This window comes from Fringilla coelebs, assembly GCF_963513975.1.
Source record: "Fringilla coelebs genome assembly, chromosome: 4".
Lineage (NCBI taxonomy): Eukaryota > Metazoa > Chordata > Aves > Passeriformes > Fringillidae > Fringilla > Fringilla coelebs.
Window position 1 is genome coordinate 24,975,833 of NC_140032.1, and position 19,764 is coordinate 24,995,596.

The 19,764-nt window shown below is 37.3% G+C and overlaps 1 protein-coding gene across 1 annotated transcript; it reads right to left on the minus strand.

Moving 5' to 3' along the window:
- Positions 1 to 1,210: 1,210 nt before the first annotated feature.
- On the minus strand, positions 1,211 to 13,997 carry YIPF7 (Yip1 domain family member 7; the record flags this gene model as incomplete). The annotated part of the gene is made up of 5 exons (XM_084203975.1): positions 1,211 to 1,373; positions 5,368 to 5,549; positions 10,030 to 10,175; positions 12,560 to 12,726; positions 13,882 to 13,997. 5 exons carry the CDS (start codon positions 13,995 to 13,997, stop codon positions 1,211 to 1,213), a joined length of 774 nt encoding a protein of 257 aa, XP_084060101.1.
- Positions 13,998 to 19,764: the final 5,767 nt, after the last annotated feature.

A 19,764-nucleotide genomic window follows, 5' to 3' on the forward strand; every position in this document is an offset into this window, starting at 1 on the left:
TCAGGACCCTCTGTCCCAGAATCACTGGCCCACTGTCTAGGAAGAAAATATTTTATAAACAATTCAACAAAGAGTTCAAAACAATCAATTGAGGATAATCAAGATCATAAGAATATGCATCAAGAAGAAAGGCACTATAACACACTGAAGAAATAACCTACCATTTATTTCCCTCACATTTCCACTTATTTCATCCATTTACTTTTCCTAGCTCTTTCTACACCTACCTTCATTTTCTCTTCTACTTCATACTTAGATTTTTTTTATGTTGTGACTGCACCCATCTCAAATTCCTCTTGATGGCTTGTTATTTCTAATACTATATTTTAAAATATCATCTTGTGCATTCTGTACTTTATTGCCATTATATAAAATTTTGGTTCCCCTAAAACTAAAAACAGCAAATAAATTTTTGAGGGGCAGATAAAATGATGGAGATTTGTATTTTGCCTGTTCAAATACAGTTCTTTCAAGAGACATTTTTAGGGGTTGACTTTACTTTGTGTGGTGCTTTCCTGCAGTTACAGCAGGCAGTGGTTTAGGGAAAAATTTAAAATAAAAGATTACTGTGCAGTAAAAACAGTACAATGGTGTTTTGGACACCAGCACCTCTTAAAAAAAAAAAAAGAAAAAGAAAACAAGACAACATTTCTAGGTTTCCTCTGTTGTATCAGCCTGTTTCTGGCCAATTCTTCAATGTTACAAAACCAGGTCACTCAGTCTTTTGTCACAGAAAAAACTTCAAACCCAAACATATAAATTCTGGACATTAATTAGTAATTATATAAGATGGCAACCTGTTTTTTTAAAACAAATAAATATGCATTTTCGCTTGATTTACTATGTCCATTAAATATTTACATAATTGCATTCTAGTTACTTTCTAGCATATGTATTATACTATAAATACTCAGAACAGGATTTTTAATTTTCATTATAATTTATTTATTAATTTGCACTTTTACTACGTTCTCCATACAATTTCTTTTCTTTAAGCTGTAATACTGTCAAAACGCCATTATTTGAAGGCTATCTACCTTTTAGCTTAAATTTTTATTTGATTATCAGCCATTAGGAAAAAAAACAGTAAATCATAGAATCTAATTTTGTTAATGGAACTTAACTCTAGGCAATTGGAAAATAAGTAAATAAACCCTTGTCCCTCCAACAACCATAAACAGACTGCAAGAAGACTACGAGACAACACATCTCAGAAAACTGTTAGAAGTGCAAAAAGTCCATAAAGTAAAGCACATGGGTATGCAATCAGGAGCTGCTGTCCTTCCATAGCCAATGCAGATGTAAAAATTTTGGAGGCTGACAAACTGCACCATCCAATAACAAACAGAGCTAACACAGTTCCTGGCGTCCCCCTAGGAGAAAAAAAAACACAACAAAAAACACGAAAGAAACATGACAGAGTCCACATATTACTAAATGTATCATCAAATCTTACCAAACTCAAGTCCATGTCATTGATAGGTAACACCCAATGGAAGAGCCAAGAACTAACTGACATAATGAAAGTCAAGCATGAAAGCAAATTAAAATTGTAACCACAAACAAAAAAGCAATATGTTCAGCATGGATAAAAGCTTCATCAGAAGTACTGCTAATAGGACTGTACGTTCACAAATAAATCTTCTGGGCCTCCAGCAGATGCAGCTGCTTAAGTTTAATATTAAATTTAGCCAAGTTTCTATTTCAGCCAAAATCATCTTACAGAAATTGTTGGGTTCTAAAATGGCGCTACAGACATACTTGTTCATCAGGACACCTGGTGATGTGGAGGGATTGAATTTTTGTAACACAGAGAACAGATTTTAAGGATGCCTTAGACACTCAGGAGAGGGTCTGAAAGACTCATACCAGCTGGATGGGCAGAAAGGTCTCCCAGAAAAAGGCTTGACTGGCCTTTTAAAAAAAGTGAGCACAAAGTAAGGAGTGGGAAAAGAACCACCAAGGAAAAATACTTTGCTTATCTTGGCATCCTCCTCTGCACATTGAAAGGACTTTAACTTTCCACCCTACCTCTTGGTGACAGCTGAGCCCATTTGAAGTTACACTGTGCCCCTTTCCAGGAGCAGGGAGGCCTGGAGAACTGATGATTATGGGACTATGGTTAAAAGCCCACTGAAATACTCCTGCAGATTACAGAGGGCTCACTATTAAACCCTGTGGGAACAAAATCTTGCCAATAAATAATGTTCCACATATGCTTTATTTGCACTCTATTTGCAGCCTGCTTCTGTAAAATGCATGAGATCATGTGCATAATACACTGCTGAAGCACATAATGAGATAGCTACTTTACACACTTTAGCTGTTTCAGTCTCAAGGACTTTGAGAAAGAATAAACCTCTGCCACTTCCTAAGGGCCTTCTTGGCTCCCCATTCTTCCAAAGCATCAGCATTACAGAAGCACAAGGGAAAAATGGACTGTGTATACAAACTCAGGTAGGTCCTTTTATCAGAAATTATCTCCACTAATATAATTATTGCAATTAAGCCATGATGAATAAAGCTGTCCTTATGTAATTGACTTAGTTTACTCAATGTATTCACATCACATAAAATAGTTGATTTCTTAGCAGTCCAGTCACCAGGCCAATAATGTACTTGGTGTTGCCAGCTCTCGGGCCTTTGAGGGAGGAAGGAAAGAATTGATTTCATGGTGACTCAGCACCTCATTGCAACTTCAACAAGTTAAAAATAAAACATTAAAGACCATGTGATTTAATATCCTCAGTTTAAGTGTTTTTTAAACCAATATAGTAGCATGTAGGGAAATTCCACTGGGCTTTGCAAAGCAAGTTCCTGGTTTCTCCTCCAAGAAGAGGCTAAGTTGCTTACCTAATGCTGGTGAGCAACTGGTAAGCAACCCATGCTGGCAGAGGGATGGGATGCAATAGGAACATCCTGTGCAATGACAATTTTCAGCTAACATAATGATTCTTAGTGGGCTGTCACAACGTGGCACAATTTTTAGAGTTGTGGCTGCTCTGCCTTGCACTGAAGTCCAATGGCCTCTCATGGTTTGTTCCCGGACTGGCAGAGAGCAGGATGGAAAGGTGGCATAAAAATCATATCAGGATCAAGAGGCACCTCTGTCCCCAATCTAACAATGCTAAAAAGAATGGCTTGGCAGAGAGCTTTCTGTCTGGCATGTCCATGAGGGTCAAATCCTCTAGATGGGAGAAGGGCAAAAAGCACAAGTCGTGCTTACAGCGACCAAGAGGACTGGGGCTGTACCAGTGTGAGATTGAGATGGAGGGACACATATGAGTGGATCCTTTTCACCTCTCTTTCTCTCACATCCTCACATCCCGCTGATCCTGTCACCAAATGGGTTCTCTGTATCAGCTGGGCGTAAGAATTTCTTTCTTCATGCTTATATTAACTTCCTTCACTGTTTAGTTAAGGAAGCAGCTTTACTACCCTGTTTGATATTAAAGAATTGTTGTTGCTTTCTGCAGGAAAAAAGTCTATTGATGTTTCTCCCAGAAAAACAGCCTAATAAACATGGGCTCACACATGAAAACAGCATAGATGGACACAAACAAATCTAGTTCCATGCAAATTTGAGTCAGAGAACTGGTATTCTCCTTGGTACTATTCAGTACCCCAAATGTTCCATATTTTGCTTTATTTATTTACAGGCAAATAGCTAATCATGAAAGTTGAAAATTATTAGATTACGATGTATCTTTGCCATAGATGAGTGCATTATCTTATGCATACTTTTGGTGAAAAAAAAAATCAGATTATTTCTTTGAACTTTAAAATAGAAGTAATGTTTTTATAAATATTTTTTAAAATCATAAATGTATTGCTCTTTCTTTTACCATTTAAAATATTTTTAAAAATTAAAAATAATGAAATGCATGTTGGATTTTAAAGTTTTCACTTAATTTTAATAGCATGTTCAAGCAGTTTCATATACCAAATGAGAAAGAACTGCAGAACCCTGTCAATAGGTACTTAATGTTAGCAATTCATTTTAGAAATACCAGTTCAATTTTGTCAAGGCTATCACATTTTAGTATTTATAGATTTTCAAAAGATGTGCTTTCTGGAAATTCACTGCATTTTACAAATGTATAGTGTCTGCCTGGGGATTCCATGCACAGAAAACAGTACCCTGCACAGTTGTAACAGCTGGTTTGGAATTCACCCCATCTGTCTTATGATTATGTATCTGCACATTTTATTAGGCTGGATTATTAAACAGGTTAATCAAGAAAATATGGGAAGTGTAGGAGAACAGAGAATAAACAGCTTCTTTAGTGTCATCATCCATCTTATCAAGGACAGCTAAGAAACACTTCAATCCATGAAATATGGTCAAGTTAAGCCATCAAAGCTCCTCAGAAACATGTAACAAGAATTTTTCCAAAAATTCATTCTGTCATATAATTTCCTTAAAATAGAAATAAATAAATAAATAAATATGTAAGAACGATGCTTTTCCAAAGAAAACAAACACAGGCATTTTTTTGTTCATCAGCTACTAGATTCCATATGTTCCAGATTGGAGAGTTAAAAATATGAGAGAACAAAAAAGACTAAGGAGGGAAACCATCATTAATAACATGTTAACAAAAGGTAAAAGCACTGCTCAAGGCCTTCAGGCGAGATCTGGAACTTGTACTTTGCTGTGTGTGAGCAGGGAGATAAACACTGTGTCTCAAAGGGCTTACTGAACAAAGACGAATGAGGGGCTTGCCAAAAAGTTTCCTATTCAGAGAATATGACTGAACAACGCCCCATATGTGCACAGATACATACTCCACTACACATTTGGGTTTTCAAAGTATTCTGGATTGTCAGGCTTGCAATTGCACCACAACTATACCTCAGAATATACAAGTCTACTAGATTTTAAACACTTGTCCGAATTCCCCACATCATTAAGGGTATCTTGGCTGTTTCACTCTGTCCCAAAGAAGTCAGTAGGAAAGGAAAAATAAAGATGGGAGGCCTGATGCTATGAACAAAAAAGAAGCAAGAGAACCAGCTATATAAACCCAAAGGTCAAAAATTGCTTTTAAAATTGATACCTGAGTTTGGCCACTGTTGGCTCTGCAAAACAAAAATCACGACTGAGGCTGCTGCAAAAATCGAAAGCACTCTCAGTCCAAATGGCCAGCAGTGGAATCAAAGACTCATATCAAAATGAATGTATACCAGCCCTCTCAAATACAGTCCGGTTTTGTCTGTTTCCACCTATACGTACAACCAAACTGGTGTTACAGTTTCAGAAGCCAAAATTTACTATGTGACCACTAATAAAATGTTTCGCAGGACACCAGCCATCTGACAATCCCATCCTTCCCAGGATTCCTGTTGCCATAGGCTGGTACTTACTGCAGTGAGAAGACAACGGCAGCAGAGGACAGGATGACCATGGGCAGCAGGCAGTAGCCCAGGACACTTGCAACGCAGCCGTGCGAGACTCCCGAGACGCTCATCAGGTTCAGCAGGGCATGCATGGCCAGGCACCCGATGGCACTCATCCCATACACGTAGCCAAAATGAACTTTCCCTGCCTGGAATAAAGAAGAGGAAGCATGAGCTGGCAGAAGTGAGCAGTGATCACTAAGTGCAGGCAGAAGACAGTTTCAGGTTTAGGTTTGTTACTTCTTGTTGTTGACACTCGCTCTCTGCTTCACCTGTATCAGTTCAGTTGGGAATCACTTCTGATACTTCTGGGTGATTTTTGCATAAAAATATTTCCAAGGTGCAATTGACAAAATGTACTTGTTGCTAGCTTAAAGTTACAAGGCTGATTCTCAGTCTTAACTGTCATTGGGCTCTAAACACAACTGGAATTGGTTGGGAGATTTAGGAAAGTTTAACTGTCAATAAACTAAGAAGAAATTATGGAAAGCACATTCTAGTCAGCTTAGGCTCAGGAAACATCTTTTCAATAAGTGTATATGGGGCTGTGAAAAAGTGCCCTAAGTAATATGATGACCCAGGTTACCTGACATGCTTCACATTTTGTTACAGACCTTCAGCTATAAGCAGGTCTGCAAAAAAATTGGGAAAATTTTGCTTAAACTATGGTGGTTTTCAGGGCAAATGTGACTGTTTTTTCCCTTGACTACCATGAGAAAGATACATTTCTGTGCTTACACCGATACAACATGTTCATTTCAACATAAAACTCAGCGGTAACTGTCAGCTTATGTTCTTTTTTTTGTTTTAACAAATGAAAAAAATCCCAGATTTTTTTTTCCTTCTAGGTTTTATTCCTTTGTTTGAATTTATTGCCTATGAAAGGTACCAGCCTGGCAGCCTGGAGCTTGATGTTTTCTAATTTATACACAAAGCTAGTAAAACAGGCAACTGTGGCCACAGCACCACCAATTCCTTCATCTCCTGCCATCATTTTGAAGGATCCCTCCAGGCATAAGGGCATTGTTAACTCCCCAAAACAAACCATCACAAAAGACTGTTAAATATGTTTTTGTCTCTCTTCAAGCTTCTAACAAATTAAATGCTGAAAGTTGGCTATGCTATACTGTCATTTTCACCTCTGTACATGAGAAAAACATTCATAAATCAGAAATCTGTTTTTTTTTTTTTTTCTTGGAACTTTGAATCCTAATGATAGAATGAACCTGTGAAGGAGAAAGTTCAAACCTGGAACTTAACTATTAACTCAGAACCATGGAGTAAATTTCTCAAATGAAGGGCCACTGTGCATCACCTTCCTGACACATAATAAGGTATATGTACATACATAAAACACAAGTGTTTTTGTTCATACACACACACAAAATCTATATGCTGCACTATCTATCTATCTATCTATCTATCTATCTATCTATCTATCTATCTATCCATATATATATATATAAAATACAATAAACCTCATAAGACTCAAAACTAATAGATGGTCTCAGTTTCCTAATAATGCCATGGCTTATGGTTGGATTCTGTTGGGATGGATTAGATGGAAACATTGTTGAAGCTTTTATCATATGTTGTGTTACTTGCTAGTTTATCTCCCATGATGGCTAAGGAGGATTGAGAAGACCTCTGACTTCACTTATCCATACATTTTAATGAAATCTGGGAGAAATCAACTTTGAGGACCCTTCTCTGACCTCTGTTTTTGTATCCATGCACGTGGAAATTGATCACTGGATGCCAGCAGTATTTGAGCTGGACAAACATAAAGCAACAGTGTTGAGAAGGCCTAGTGATGACACAGCTTGAAAGTCCTGATGCTGCAGGTTGGTGGCAGCTCACCAGCTCTTGTTGGAGAGCAGTTTGTGACTGTGAAAGGCAACCTGACTTTACATCAGCACCATTATCCTGTCTGCACATTGACCTGGCTCACTGCTGAGCTCTCCTCTGCTCCCAGTCCTCAAAGTTAAGTCAGGTACAGCCAGGTTGCCTATTTATCCTTCCAGCATCCTGGCCTTTTCCCCATTACTGTCTTCCACCATAAAGAATAATCTATTCCTGAAATCACAGCATAAGAAATCTTCCTACTTAGGTACAGACTTCTTTTGCTGGCATCTGCATACTAGTGGTATAAAATAATCAGGGGAAATTGCTTGAACAAATAAAACTAATGATAGCCAGAGATAGTGTGGGAGAGCAATACTAGCTCAGATGATTATCAACTAGAATTTCGGTCATTAAAGATATACAGTAAGTTTAACACTCACAATGGTTTGGGGCAGCCTTTGCTATACACCAACTGAGTAAAGTTCTGTCTCAAAACAGATGCATCAATTACAAGCTATATTTCAGACTGTTTGTTTCAGTGCATATAACTGTTCTACACAGCACTATTTATTTATTAGCTTAGTTTAAGATTAAAAAATTCCTGAGCCAGAGATGAAGGGAGCACTAGCACCAGCAGCTAGCTGAGATCTCCAGCTGGTGAAATGTTGGATTTGTGGTGCAAGTATATGACAGAATTAAAAAAAAAAAAAAAAAAAAGGCAGCTGAACATGTTGGTTCCGATTTTATTCTTACTTAACATATGTAAATATATTGACTCACACACATGGGAATACTCCCAGTTCACAGTGATGTAAGCAAAACCAGAATCAGGCTTGATTAGTCTGACAGGCTTTGATGAATGGAAAGAGCTAAATTTGTCCTTTGGAAGGAGCAAGGTTAGCAGAAAGTCAGACTTTGTGTTCTTGCTTGCATCTGCCTGGAGTGGGTACTACCACTGTTGGCTGGAGAGCATGGGGAAATCTGATTTCATCCAAATGACAGTGTAAAATGCAAAGTAGCTGAGACCTGGGCTTCTGCTAAAGTTGGGGCTGCCATTGTTTTTCTATCTACAATGGAGCTGCCCTGTTGTACACTAATGTGAAGAAGAACAAGTCCTGCTGCCAGGCTAGCAGCCCTTTCCTCTTTTCCTCTGAAAGGACTGCTACACTTAGAAGAATATCTTTGCATAATTTTCCATAGTTAAAAAGCTGAAACTAAAGAAAATATATACATTATTTTTAGAAACAAGCTCTCAACCAAATTATGTTCCTGGTGCTATCAGAAGATACTTATTTAAGTACAGAAGGATATCATAGTTTACACAGCTGAAGAGACATGTTAGTATTCAAATACATCTGAGATAAAATGGTAGCCTGAATTTCTAAGATAAAGCCAAAGGCTTATTGCTGGGAGGTTATAGAACAAAAACACTGGATTGTGTCAGAGGTGTTCTGCTGTCTTAAAACTGGAGCATTGAAAAGACTTGGTTTTCTAATGACACCTAAAATGTGTAATGTCTCAGTAAAAGTATGGTAATTAAGGTAATTTATTTCAATAATAATAGTTTAATATTCATTATAACTATTGGATATTCAGGGAGAAAAGTCAACAGGAAACATTTTTTCCCCATTCTTTCTTTTAGCTTTCCTTTCATTTTCTTGATTATAATTAATTCAACTTTCTCTTTTTACTACCCTCATACATTTATTTCTCCAGGTGGAAAATAGCCTGTCTTTAGCTTCCCACCCTCTTTTTTTTTTATTCCCTTTCCTCCTGCCCCTTCCACCCTTTTAAAAGATTTTTATTTTTATAGGAACATAAATAATAATACTACTTGCCATTTATATAGCAGTTTGCACATTCAAGGTACTGCACTGACATTACAAATTGAGTAAGAACTTTCAAGAATTTTCTGATTCAGCACTATTTATCGCAGAGGAAATGGAGAATTAAAGCCCCTTTCCTCTCACCTCACTTGCAGGGCAGTAAAGCCCTTCCCAGAAGGGTCCCACCTTACAGCTGTCTGATGAATTGCTGTTGGCAGTCAGAGCTGTACTTCAGCAACACTGGAGAGCCCCTGTTGCCAGGGATATATAGATGAATTTGGAGTTCTGTACAACCCTTTTAATTTTCCTCCTGTAGGAAAGCTATTTTCATAAAGAAGAAGGAGGTCAAACACAGGCTACTACATTTTGTTAAGCAGACAAGACAGAACAAAGAATATAAAATAAGAAAGTACTAGCAAAATTTATAGGAAGGCATTGGAAATTTAAGGGGGTGGGTGGGAAAACACTGCTTCCATTTCTTTTTTCTCTAATTATTCTTGTTGCATAAAAATTTGTTTTAGTCTATCTGTCTCGGCACTCTCTAAAATAACATTGAAAGGAGATAATTCCAAAAAGTAGCAAGAGTGTTAGAAAAACTGGGCTGGCCTGTTATGCCTTTTTATTCCCCCCTTTAAAAAACCTGTTCAGAGCCTTTCCAGATTATATATGGCACAGATCTGTGTTTTTGCTCATATTAAATCCCACCCCAAGAATGGTGTGGTCTCCTCTTTCCACTGGAAATAATACATCACTTTACCTGTGTCACCTTTACATTGCATTTAAATTTTATGCAGGTGCTTTCAAAGTAGGAAGAATTTTTAACACATAATCCCAGAATAACTGGCAGCAAATGACTCTTTTTATGCTGGTACTACATCTTCTGCAGCTTCACACTCATTATCACCTAGGCATGAGCTTGTTAGAAAAGAAATCCCTGAAGATTTCTACGACATCCTACCATCAGCAATGTTGCTCCAAGGGCCAAACAGAAAACCATCGGTCCAGTGAGGTCTGTCTCGTTCATAATGCTGCCATCTGCAGGCTTCATTGGGTTTAGAACTGTTAATGTTTTCTGCCATATATGCTCAAAATTGATCCCAAGCTCTGCAACAAGAAATTTCAGGATTTTGTTAATTGCTCACAAGAAAACAACACTTTTACAAAAATCCATTAGATACCACAAAACTACAAAGAAATGCCTCAGTGAAGATAATACCGTAGGATGACATATTCTATTTTAGGAACATAATGTCCCTGCTATGTACTCAGTATGTCTGAGAGTCAGCTTCCATTCTAAATTGGAATATTAATGTATTAAATACGATTTTAGTCAGTGAAGCAAAAAATGGCCTCAGCATTTTTGAGATAATATTTGTTTTTCCTATATTTAAAACACATATATCTAATGCCACACTGATATAGATGTTGAAAAACACACTAATTAGCAATAACTGCAGAATTTATGATGCTCTGCAACACTGAGGACAGAGATATATGCTTTAATTCTGAAAAATCTGACAAGAAATGTGTCTAAAGCCTGAACTGCCAAAAGCACTTAAAAATGATATTTATTCCTTCAAGGCAAGTTTATACTACTTTATACAGTGCTTTACAGCCTTGGGGGTTTGTAGTGTGGTTGTTTTTTGGTGTTTTGGTTTGGTTTTTTTTGGTTTTTTGGTTTTTTTTTTGGGTGCGGGATGTTTGCATCTAAAAAGTAATTAGTGAGACCCCAAGAAATAGAACAAAATTCTGTCCCATTAAAGGTTATGGTAATCCTGCCATTAAATTTGCTGGGGCAAATCTTTATCTTATACCTTATGGAGAAACACTTCAGCTTGCACAAGTAATTATCTTCCCTGAGTTTCTCCAGTAAGGGGAAAATTAGGTTCAGATCTGCTGCCAGAATGGCTGAGGCTGACAATATGTTAGATCTGTTGGGAAAGCCAAGTCTTTACTTTGTTCCATCTCTCCATCATCTTGAGCTCAGTCAAAACATTGCATATATAAAGCTGTTCTGCATTAAAATGTGTGGCTTTGGTCAGACTTATGTGGTACACAGATAGGAATATCTCTAAAGCCTTGCAGATCACAAACAGTTGTATTACAACATCCTTTTCCCAGGGTGAACCACATGGGGAGTTAAATGGTTGGGTGTTTTAGAAGTAGGGATCTAGCAGTTATCTATATCAAACAGAATGATCTTGCTGGCTTTAAGGCAGTAGTTGTCCCTTCTGAGTAGTAGAAACTCCAGCTGCCTTCCAAACTAGGCTGCCAAACTAGCAGGCTGAATATGCTCGTTTTATATTATGCTGAAATAATTGCAGACAAATTCTCCTTTTTTTTTTTTTCTAATACAGCACAAGTATTTTGCTAGTGACAAAATCAGCCACTAGCATTAGAATGCTCAATCACCCTAAAGAACGACATTGCTCATATAGTTAAATGATCAACTAATTGAAACTGAAAGCGGCTTCCTCAATTCCTTCCCCACCGAAACAAGCGACTTAGCATCTGCAAACTACTAAATCTATTACTAGATACGCAAAAAAAGATGATTATCCATCTTCATTAGTTATAGATTTTCCAATATGTACGGAGCGTAAACACTAGAGTGGAAACAATTTTGGAAACGTGAATGCAAAACTGTTGTTCTGCTGTCATCTAGCGGTGGTACAGGATATCTGCTCTAGGCACAGGGCTGCAGGAATCCATGGCGGATTCGAAGGAGAAAATGCAGGTTTGGCCGCCAGGAGCTTTGGCTGAAGCTGACACGGCGAGGCTTGCCAGCTCTGCTGCAGTTTCTCTAGTGAGTTCCATCCTCTAGCTGGCAAAGAAAAGTTAGAGGCACCCTCAGGAATCCTGCATGTCGTCTGTGGGATTAGTTTTGTTATAGACACGTATTATAATATTGGCTTTTCACAAATATTAAAATTGATTTAATATGTGTGATATGAAAGTAACTTTGCAATAATGATAAAGTTTTATTTCTGTTGTTAATTAAGCTTAGACATAGTAGTGAAATAGCTGATATAACATACTTGTGTTAACATACCTGCTTAGATGACATAACATCCAGTGCATAGATGAAGAAAACACCTGCTACAGATATGCCAACTATCAGCACTGCCCATCTCAACACAGTGTGAACCAGAGCCAAAACTGAAGATAATGATAAAGAAAGACTAAAAGCACCACTAAAGAATACACATGCTCTAAAAAGGCAATTCCAAAGAGGAGATATGCTAAACAATTCTTAGAACATGTAGACTAGTTTAAAGGAAAGGTTTCCTATGCATAAGAGTCTATGGATATGCAAGAGGCAGATGGGAGGGACAAGGTATTTGAAGGGTGTCCCCAAAGATAACAGTGTGCTCTTGGCTGAGTGCCCGGCCATAATGACCTTTGCTCTGTAGCCCTTGCCTCCTACTGTCCTTTACTAAACTTTTTGAGTTTTCACAAGAGAGTGAACGTGTTTTTCACAGTTTTACCTTCCAGCAAAGGAGGTTCCTCGTCAAATCCGTCAACGTAACCAAGCTGAGAAGGAGCGTGGGCACTGTAGGCTGGCTGCAGAATCTGGCCCGAGTAGCTCTGCGGGGACAGCAGCATGTCTGGTGGCACAAACGCCCCGCCTGCAGGCTGCTCCTCTGCCTGGCTCCTAGGACAAGGAGCAAAGCACAGCCAAACTCAGAACTACAGGGAGAAACGTCTGTTATAGATGGATAATGGATTGCTCTTGCAATTGAGGGATAATTATCATATGAATATTAAGAAAAGCTTTAATGATGTATATTTATGTTATTGTAGTTTAGATGTCCTCTGTTCTCCCCATAATTCCCTTTCCCCCCCTGTACTGTGACCATCAGACAGCCTGGGTTGTCCAGGACTGGTAGAAGAAGGTGTGCACACGTGCCCCTCACCTGGGCCAGCTGGGAATGGAAAAGCTTGGTGCTCAGGGGGTGCAGCATGGCAACACCTGACCTCCAATCAAGTTACAGGAAAGCAGTCTGCATGGATAAATGGCAAAGAAGAGCTGACTGACAGACTTTGGGAAGGGCCAGGACTGGCTGATGCAACCCCCCAGGGCTATAAAAGGCTGAGCATCCATCCTGAAGATGAACCGGCCACATGGTGCGCACGAGGGGCAGTTCCCAGTGCTGCAGCTTTTTCCTTATGTAGTCCTGTGTTATATTTCTGATAAGGTTTAATAAACCTTTTTAAATTTTCAAAGTGAGCAGTTGTTTCTCACACGTCTTAGAGCTACTCACCACATTCCACCTACTTCTCACCTATTTTCAGTGTGGGGAAGCTGGAATTTTTCTGGTTGCAATCCTCGCTGTGGGTAGTGAGAGCTGAGCTGCTGCCTGTGCCTTTGCAGGTCCCTCTGCGAGCGGGCAGAGCTCCTTGCCAGCCTGCCAGAACCCTGCAGCCCCCACTCCCACTCCCACTCCCACATCCAGGCACTTGGGGCTATTTTGCCCAGCAGCCTGGTGACACTCCTCAGATACATTCAGATTTTTTTTCCTTGAATCTCAGAAGCATCCTAAAGAATTTCCTGCAATATGCAGCCTAAATTTCACATTAATAACGTGAAGCTCAGTTACTCCTGTCAGGGAAACAACCTATAACGCCTCTACTAATAAAAGTAGCACAAAATCAAATCCTTTAAAAGGAAAAATTCGCTTATAAACATTCTGCCTTTCTGAAAGTCTAGATGATGTCTTGAACTTCTTTCCTGCTGCTGCAAGCACCAAGGCCAGCCCCAGAACCACCATCTGTTGAAGAGGGAAGCTGAAGGAACACCCACACTTACTTTCTGCTTTCACAGAGGTTTTTGTCTGAGCCATAGCTGTTGCAACCTTCTTCCTGGTCCTCTATGGTATAATTAGACTGGTAAAAGTCGACGTGAAACTGCTCAAAACTTGACATTCTGGTTGGAAAAATGATTGCAAATATCAATAAACAGCCTTAAAAACAAGTCAAAATCTATGTTTTGAACTGTCCTAAACTTAAATAGCAAACTGTAAAGCCTCAAACTCAAGAGAATCTTTCTGTAATGGCTCATGATAATTTGGAAGTGATTAAAAAAAGACCATTTACTTCCTTTAGCTGTAACAAGAGGAATTAATCTGCTTTTAGTACAAATTCCAGTATATTAATTTAAGAGTAGTATACCAGACTTCCTTTCTTGATACTGTTACCAAAAATAATCCAATTTTGAATGAAGATATATACATCTACAAAATTTTTTTAAACAGTTTATTTTCCTACTTTCAATAAAAAAAAAATTGTGACCATACCTCAATGTTTAAAAATTAAGGTTTTAGGAAGTACTTTGGATTTTTAAAATAATTACAGCCATTTATGTTTTGCAATATTATATATGAGTCTTATAAAACAATAGAAAAAAATCTCAGATTTGTTTACAAAATCTATGATTTCTGTTCAAGGACACAGCTGGCACATCAGTGGTAGCAGAGAAACATTCTCACTGGCCAGCAACATGACTGGTAAAAGACAGCATACTGGATGATTGAATTGGATGGATGATGGGATGGTTCCTTGGTGAAAAGATATGCTAAAGCATATCTTTCCTTCCTGCTGCATGTGTTTCACACTTGGCCAGCACTTAGGTAGTTAAACCCTTAAAACCCACAGAGAAGTTACATAACCTGACTGAAAACCATAGCCATACCCAACTTACTTAGATTTTCATGTGAGATATTCATCTCTTCTAACATTTCCCTTTTTTTCACTTTTGTCCTCATTTCCAACTTTCCAAATGCCATTGGCAAAATATGCTTTGGACCTTGCAGTTATTCTTAGAGTTATCTCAATATTTATCAAGCACACACTGCTTATGGGAAAGATCATTGCAAATCTCTTTGTAAGATAAAAGTGATAAAGATTACTATTTCATCAGGGACCTTAAAATGCTGCATATTAGAATTTCTGATTTTTTTCCCCATTATCAGTCTAATCTTTGGGGCCCTATTTCCTTATTTTACCTAGAGTTCAAAGTAGAAATTGCTCTTATATTATTTTTTCAACTGCTGATCCATTGTGCAGGTTTTCCAAATAATTATTACATTTTAAATATGAATTAATAGCAATTAATTTACCAAGGTATTTACTGTGGCTTTATTTCAAATTGCACACCACTTAGGCATTCTTTCAATGAAGATTTCACACGGGGCATGTTTTAAGAGACTTTAGTAGGTAGCTCTACCTCAAGAGTTCAATTCCAGCAGATATTTAACGTCCTTTGCTGTCACTATACAGAATGAAATAATTGCTTAACCAGGTATGGTTAACTCTGTATAATAGAGTTCAGAAAAGATAAATTTATTTTCCAAAAGAATTTGGAGTTAAGGTTACTTACGTTTTAAGATATTTGGTGAAAACTCCAGTCTGTTGAATTTACATGTTGAAGAAGACCTAAAATATCCTCTTGCTTCAACAGGGATGAGCTTAGAGCTATTTATAAGATTCTAAATTTGATATTGGAACAGATGCACATGAAGGAAAAAACCTCACAACCTGTCAATATCAGGGCCAGCATTTAACAAGAGCTAACAACAATGGGCAGAGAAGGGTAAGAACCTTCAAGGAAAAGTGAACAAAATGAACAAATATTGTTCCATATATTTCAACTCAATAATCTAGATTCCTTCTTAAGTAAGTATTTATGAATATCTTGGTGGAGCCCTCATTAGCTGAGCTGTTGGACATTAAAAAGGGTAATACTACCTGTTAACTTAGTGGGCTGAATGCACTTAAGGTGTCTTTCCAGCAGCCAGAGCCCTAGGATGGCTCCCTGTGGGATGCTCTCTGGGGGATGCTCCCTGGGAACACCTTGGCAGGGGGAATGAGGGAGGGAGGCTGAACATCCTGCTGGGCCAAGTCCCTCTGCTGGTCCAGTGCCAGGGCCCTGTTCTCCAGGCACATCCCCCTGCCCCACTGCTCCTCCAGGGGCTCCCAGGAGTTTGCAAAGCTGTCTCTTGAAGTGCAGTACCCACCATGCCAGGATCAGCAAAGGAACCTCTGTTCCATGGTCCTGGCTACTAGGAAACAGCAGCACAGGCTGGATTTTTAAACAGATTTTAAACTTCAAAGATGACTTTTCAATTTACACCTGCTTTTGTTTGACAGACTTGACTAGCCACAACAAAGGCTGTTTTTTTCACTTTATTTATTGGGTAGTTTCCCAAAAAGCACTTGGGCTGTTAAATTTAAGGAATGCAACATTAAATTATATGTATTATCAGATAATAAATCTATGCCTCAGGTGCATATTCAATCCAGTGATGTTGAAGACCAAATAATTCCATTTCATTAGCAGAACAATGATAAACTGTTAGCACATGACTTACAACGTTATAGAAGAGTTATGACATAGCTGCATTTGAAAATAACTTAAAGTCTACCAAGGTTTTGCTCAGTAAGCATGGCCAAGAAAGAGTTCAGAAGTAAAGAATAGTGAAAAGAAGAAAAATTTATCATTTGATTCTGAAAATTAAGGGTAATCTAACTACAGCAGTTATCACAGCCATTGTTAACTCTCCTTCATGTTCTGCTATTTCTAGAGTTACAGTTTATGCTGCTGTGTCCACCAAGATGAAGTTCCATTTTCAACTCTCAGCAAACTGCTAACCTCTATAACGTCTGATCATCTCAGTTTAGATAATATGGCTTCATCTTGTTTATACTGAATCCATGGGGGCAACAATACAGGATTAACTCCTGTCCCTCAGGAAGGTAATTCAAAAATTTCTTTTTAGGAATGGAAAAATCCTGATTTGCCTGGGCTTTGCCTGTTTATTTAAACTATAAAAGTGATTTGATTAATTTTGCTACTTTCTGTTAGAAATGCAAATACATATGCACCTATACAAAAACTGGGAACAACTATCAGACAAAAAACTTCACAGGAGGAATTTAAATAGAAAAAAATACAATTAATAGTATTGGAACGTGGTCAAGTAATACTTTAATAGCCATTTAATATACCACAGTTAGACAAGAAAGCCACCTGTAAATTAAAAAGAGAAAAAAAATTGAACTTAAAATTGAACCATATATATTTCTCTCCTTATATAAAATTATTATATAACTTGTGCTACATATTATATATAAATTATACACATATATTACATTAATATCCCTGTGGATATATACATATAAAAGGATACATAAAATACAAAAATAGAAGATAATATTAGTTGGAAATGAGAAGTAGATGATCAAAATAAAAAGAAGGTAAGATTAAGTAGTTGTTAGGAAAGTGACTGATAGAAATAAGGACTGCCCAAGTGCATTAAAAGCAGACAAAATCGAATTACTACTGCTATGTTCCTATCAGATGTAAAAATAAAAATTAATAAAACAAAAGGACAGATGCATTTATTATAAGTGCTAAAACCATCATTTTAAAATTCTAGAAGTTTATAATTCTAAAATTTTAAAACCTAAAAGTTTTAGAAGAAATGGTTAAAACTTTCTATTTTGTTGAGTAACAAAACAACAGAAAAGTTTGGGAAGATAAAAAATAAGTAAACATGCTATCTTGTAAAAGGCTAAATAAGATACCTCGAGTAATTATAGGCCTATTCCCATGAGATTGATCCTAGCAAATTATGGGCTCAAATAATAACTAACTGCATTGATGAATCCAATCAACATGGGCTTTTGGAAACGAGCTCATTTCAAAGTAATTTATTTCCTAACAAGATCTGTAGTTGGGAAAGGTAACCACTGATGACCCAAATTTATACAAAGCCTTTTACTTTATTTTGGTTCAATAGATATGTAACCATCACTGCTTGGTATGAAACCCCTTATACTGATTAAATAAGTGCTATGTGATGTGTCTCAAATGTAATTGGGAAGGAGGGGAGGATTTGCATTGATGCCACACAGGACAGAAGCTTTCCAAAGATCACCTAGCAGACACTCAGGTATGTCACAGGTACCTGATGTTCAGTCCATCACTGAGAGACCACACTAGACAAGGCTGTCACAGATGCATTAATATAAAGGAAAAATAAATTATTGCACTTAAAGTCTTTAGAACAGAGTTTGAATATAACTTTAGTTTCTTCGAATGGCAGGTACAGAGGATGCTAATAACCTACAGGGAAGATAGTTTGGATGAGGTCTAAGCCTCAAAGATGAAAATGAGAATTTAATCTAGGGAATACAAGAAAGATGAAGAGAATTAATGAAAAATGTGAGAATTTCTAGAAGAAATTCAAAACTTGTCTTAAAGGTTAACTCCTAGGTTTTCATTTACCTATTTTTTTCCATCTTTCCTGTAAAAGAAAATAGATGCAGCAAAAAGTGAAATGTCATCCATTTTCATAAGTTTACATTTTCATTTTCAGGTTTTGTTTTTAATGAAGTGGGATGATACTTCAACTTTTTTAAACTTTCAGGCGAGCATTTTTTAAAAAAAATAATAGAATTAAATGAAATTAAATGAGAAAATATAGAAAAGACTACAGAACTCTGGCTTTAGACTCAGCTATGTAACCCTACACTTATTACTTAAAGTAAGCTGATGAGCATAGCAAATCCATTATAATAATTAGTCAATAATTTTATAGTTTTTTGAATGGTAAAAATTGATCTTATTAAGGATTAATTCAGCAAGCCTTAAGCTTAATTACTTACATTTACAGGCCCCATTAATAATTTTGTGAGTGGACATTATTAAAATGCAATCCTAAAGAAGAGAGGAAAATTTAATTGCAAAGAAATATGCCATTTACTATGAAATAGGTTTTTTTACCAAATTAATTACTTACATTACATAAAGTGGCTGCTTAGTGAATTTTATGTCTCAGACATATCCATTGCAAGAGATAAATTCTTTCATGTAACTGGTCTTCAGAGGGTGGATAAGATGCAATTTAAAAAAAAGGAGAAATCTGAAGCTATTAGTGTTTTCTTTTACATGCATAATAAGTTTGCTAGACTTGAGCTAACAAGTGCGAAGTTACAGGTTCCTGCATGAGTCATTGTACCTATCAATACCCATGACAAATCAAACACACAATTCTCTTGCCAGTCATTATTAGGAAATTACAGTAAAACAGAGAGCATCATTATAACACTGCAAGTATCTGTGATTTACCCACAAGTCAAATATTGCAAGTGGTTCTAGCTGTGCTCCTTCAGAAAGTATTTGGAAGGGTGGTGACATGCTGAGAGCAGCGGAGGTGTGTATGGAACAGACTCCATCTAACAACAACCAGGTCAGGTCCTTGGGCTGGGGAAGCAATCATTAATAGGAGCTCATGAAACTGTGTGACAGGGACTGCTGGATAGGGAAAAGCTAAGGCCTCTTTCTTCTGTAAGACAAAAAAAATTAAAAAGGTGTTCAAAACTAGGGAAAAAAGGTTCATGAGTGACAAACTGGTGGAAATCCATGTCAAAGGGAGTTATGCATGTTAAGTATCCATTTGGATCTGAAACAAGTCCATGAAAGTTAAAACAACAAATAATTATTGAATGTATAGAAACACTATGCAGCTCAAGAACCCAATAAACAAGAATTAGTTGAATACTAGAAAAATATTCATGGGAAGAATTCATTATCATCCTTGTGTATTTACTCATTGTCATTGTTAAACAGGGAGTTTCTGTTTTGACTTATATGACCATTCAAATCCTTTATGTTTGTGAAGGAGGAAAG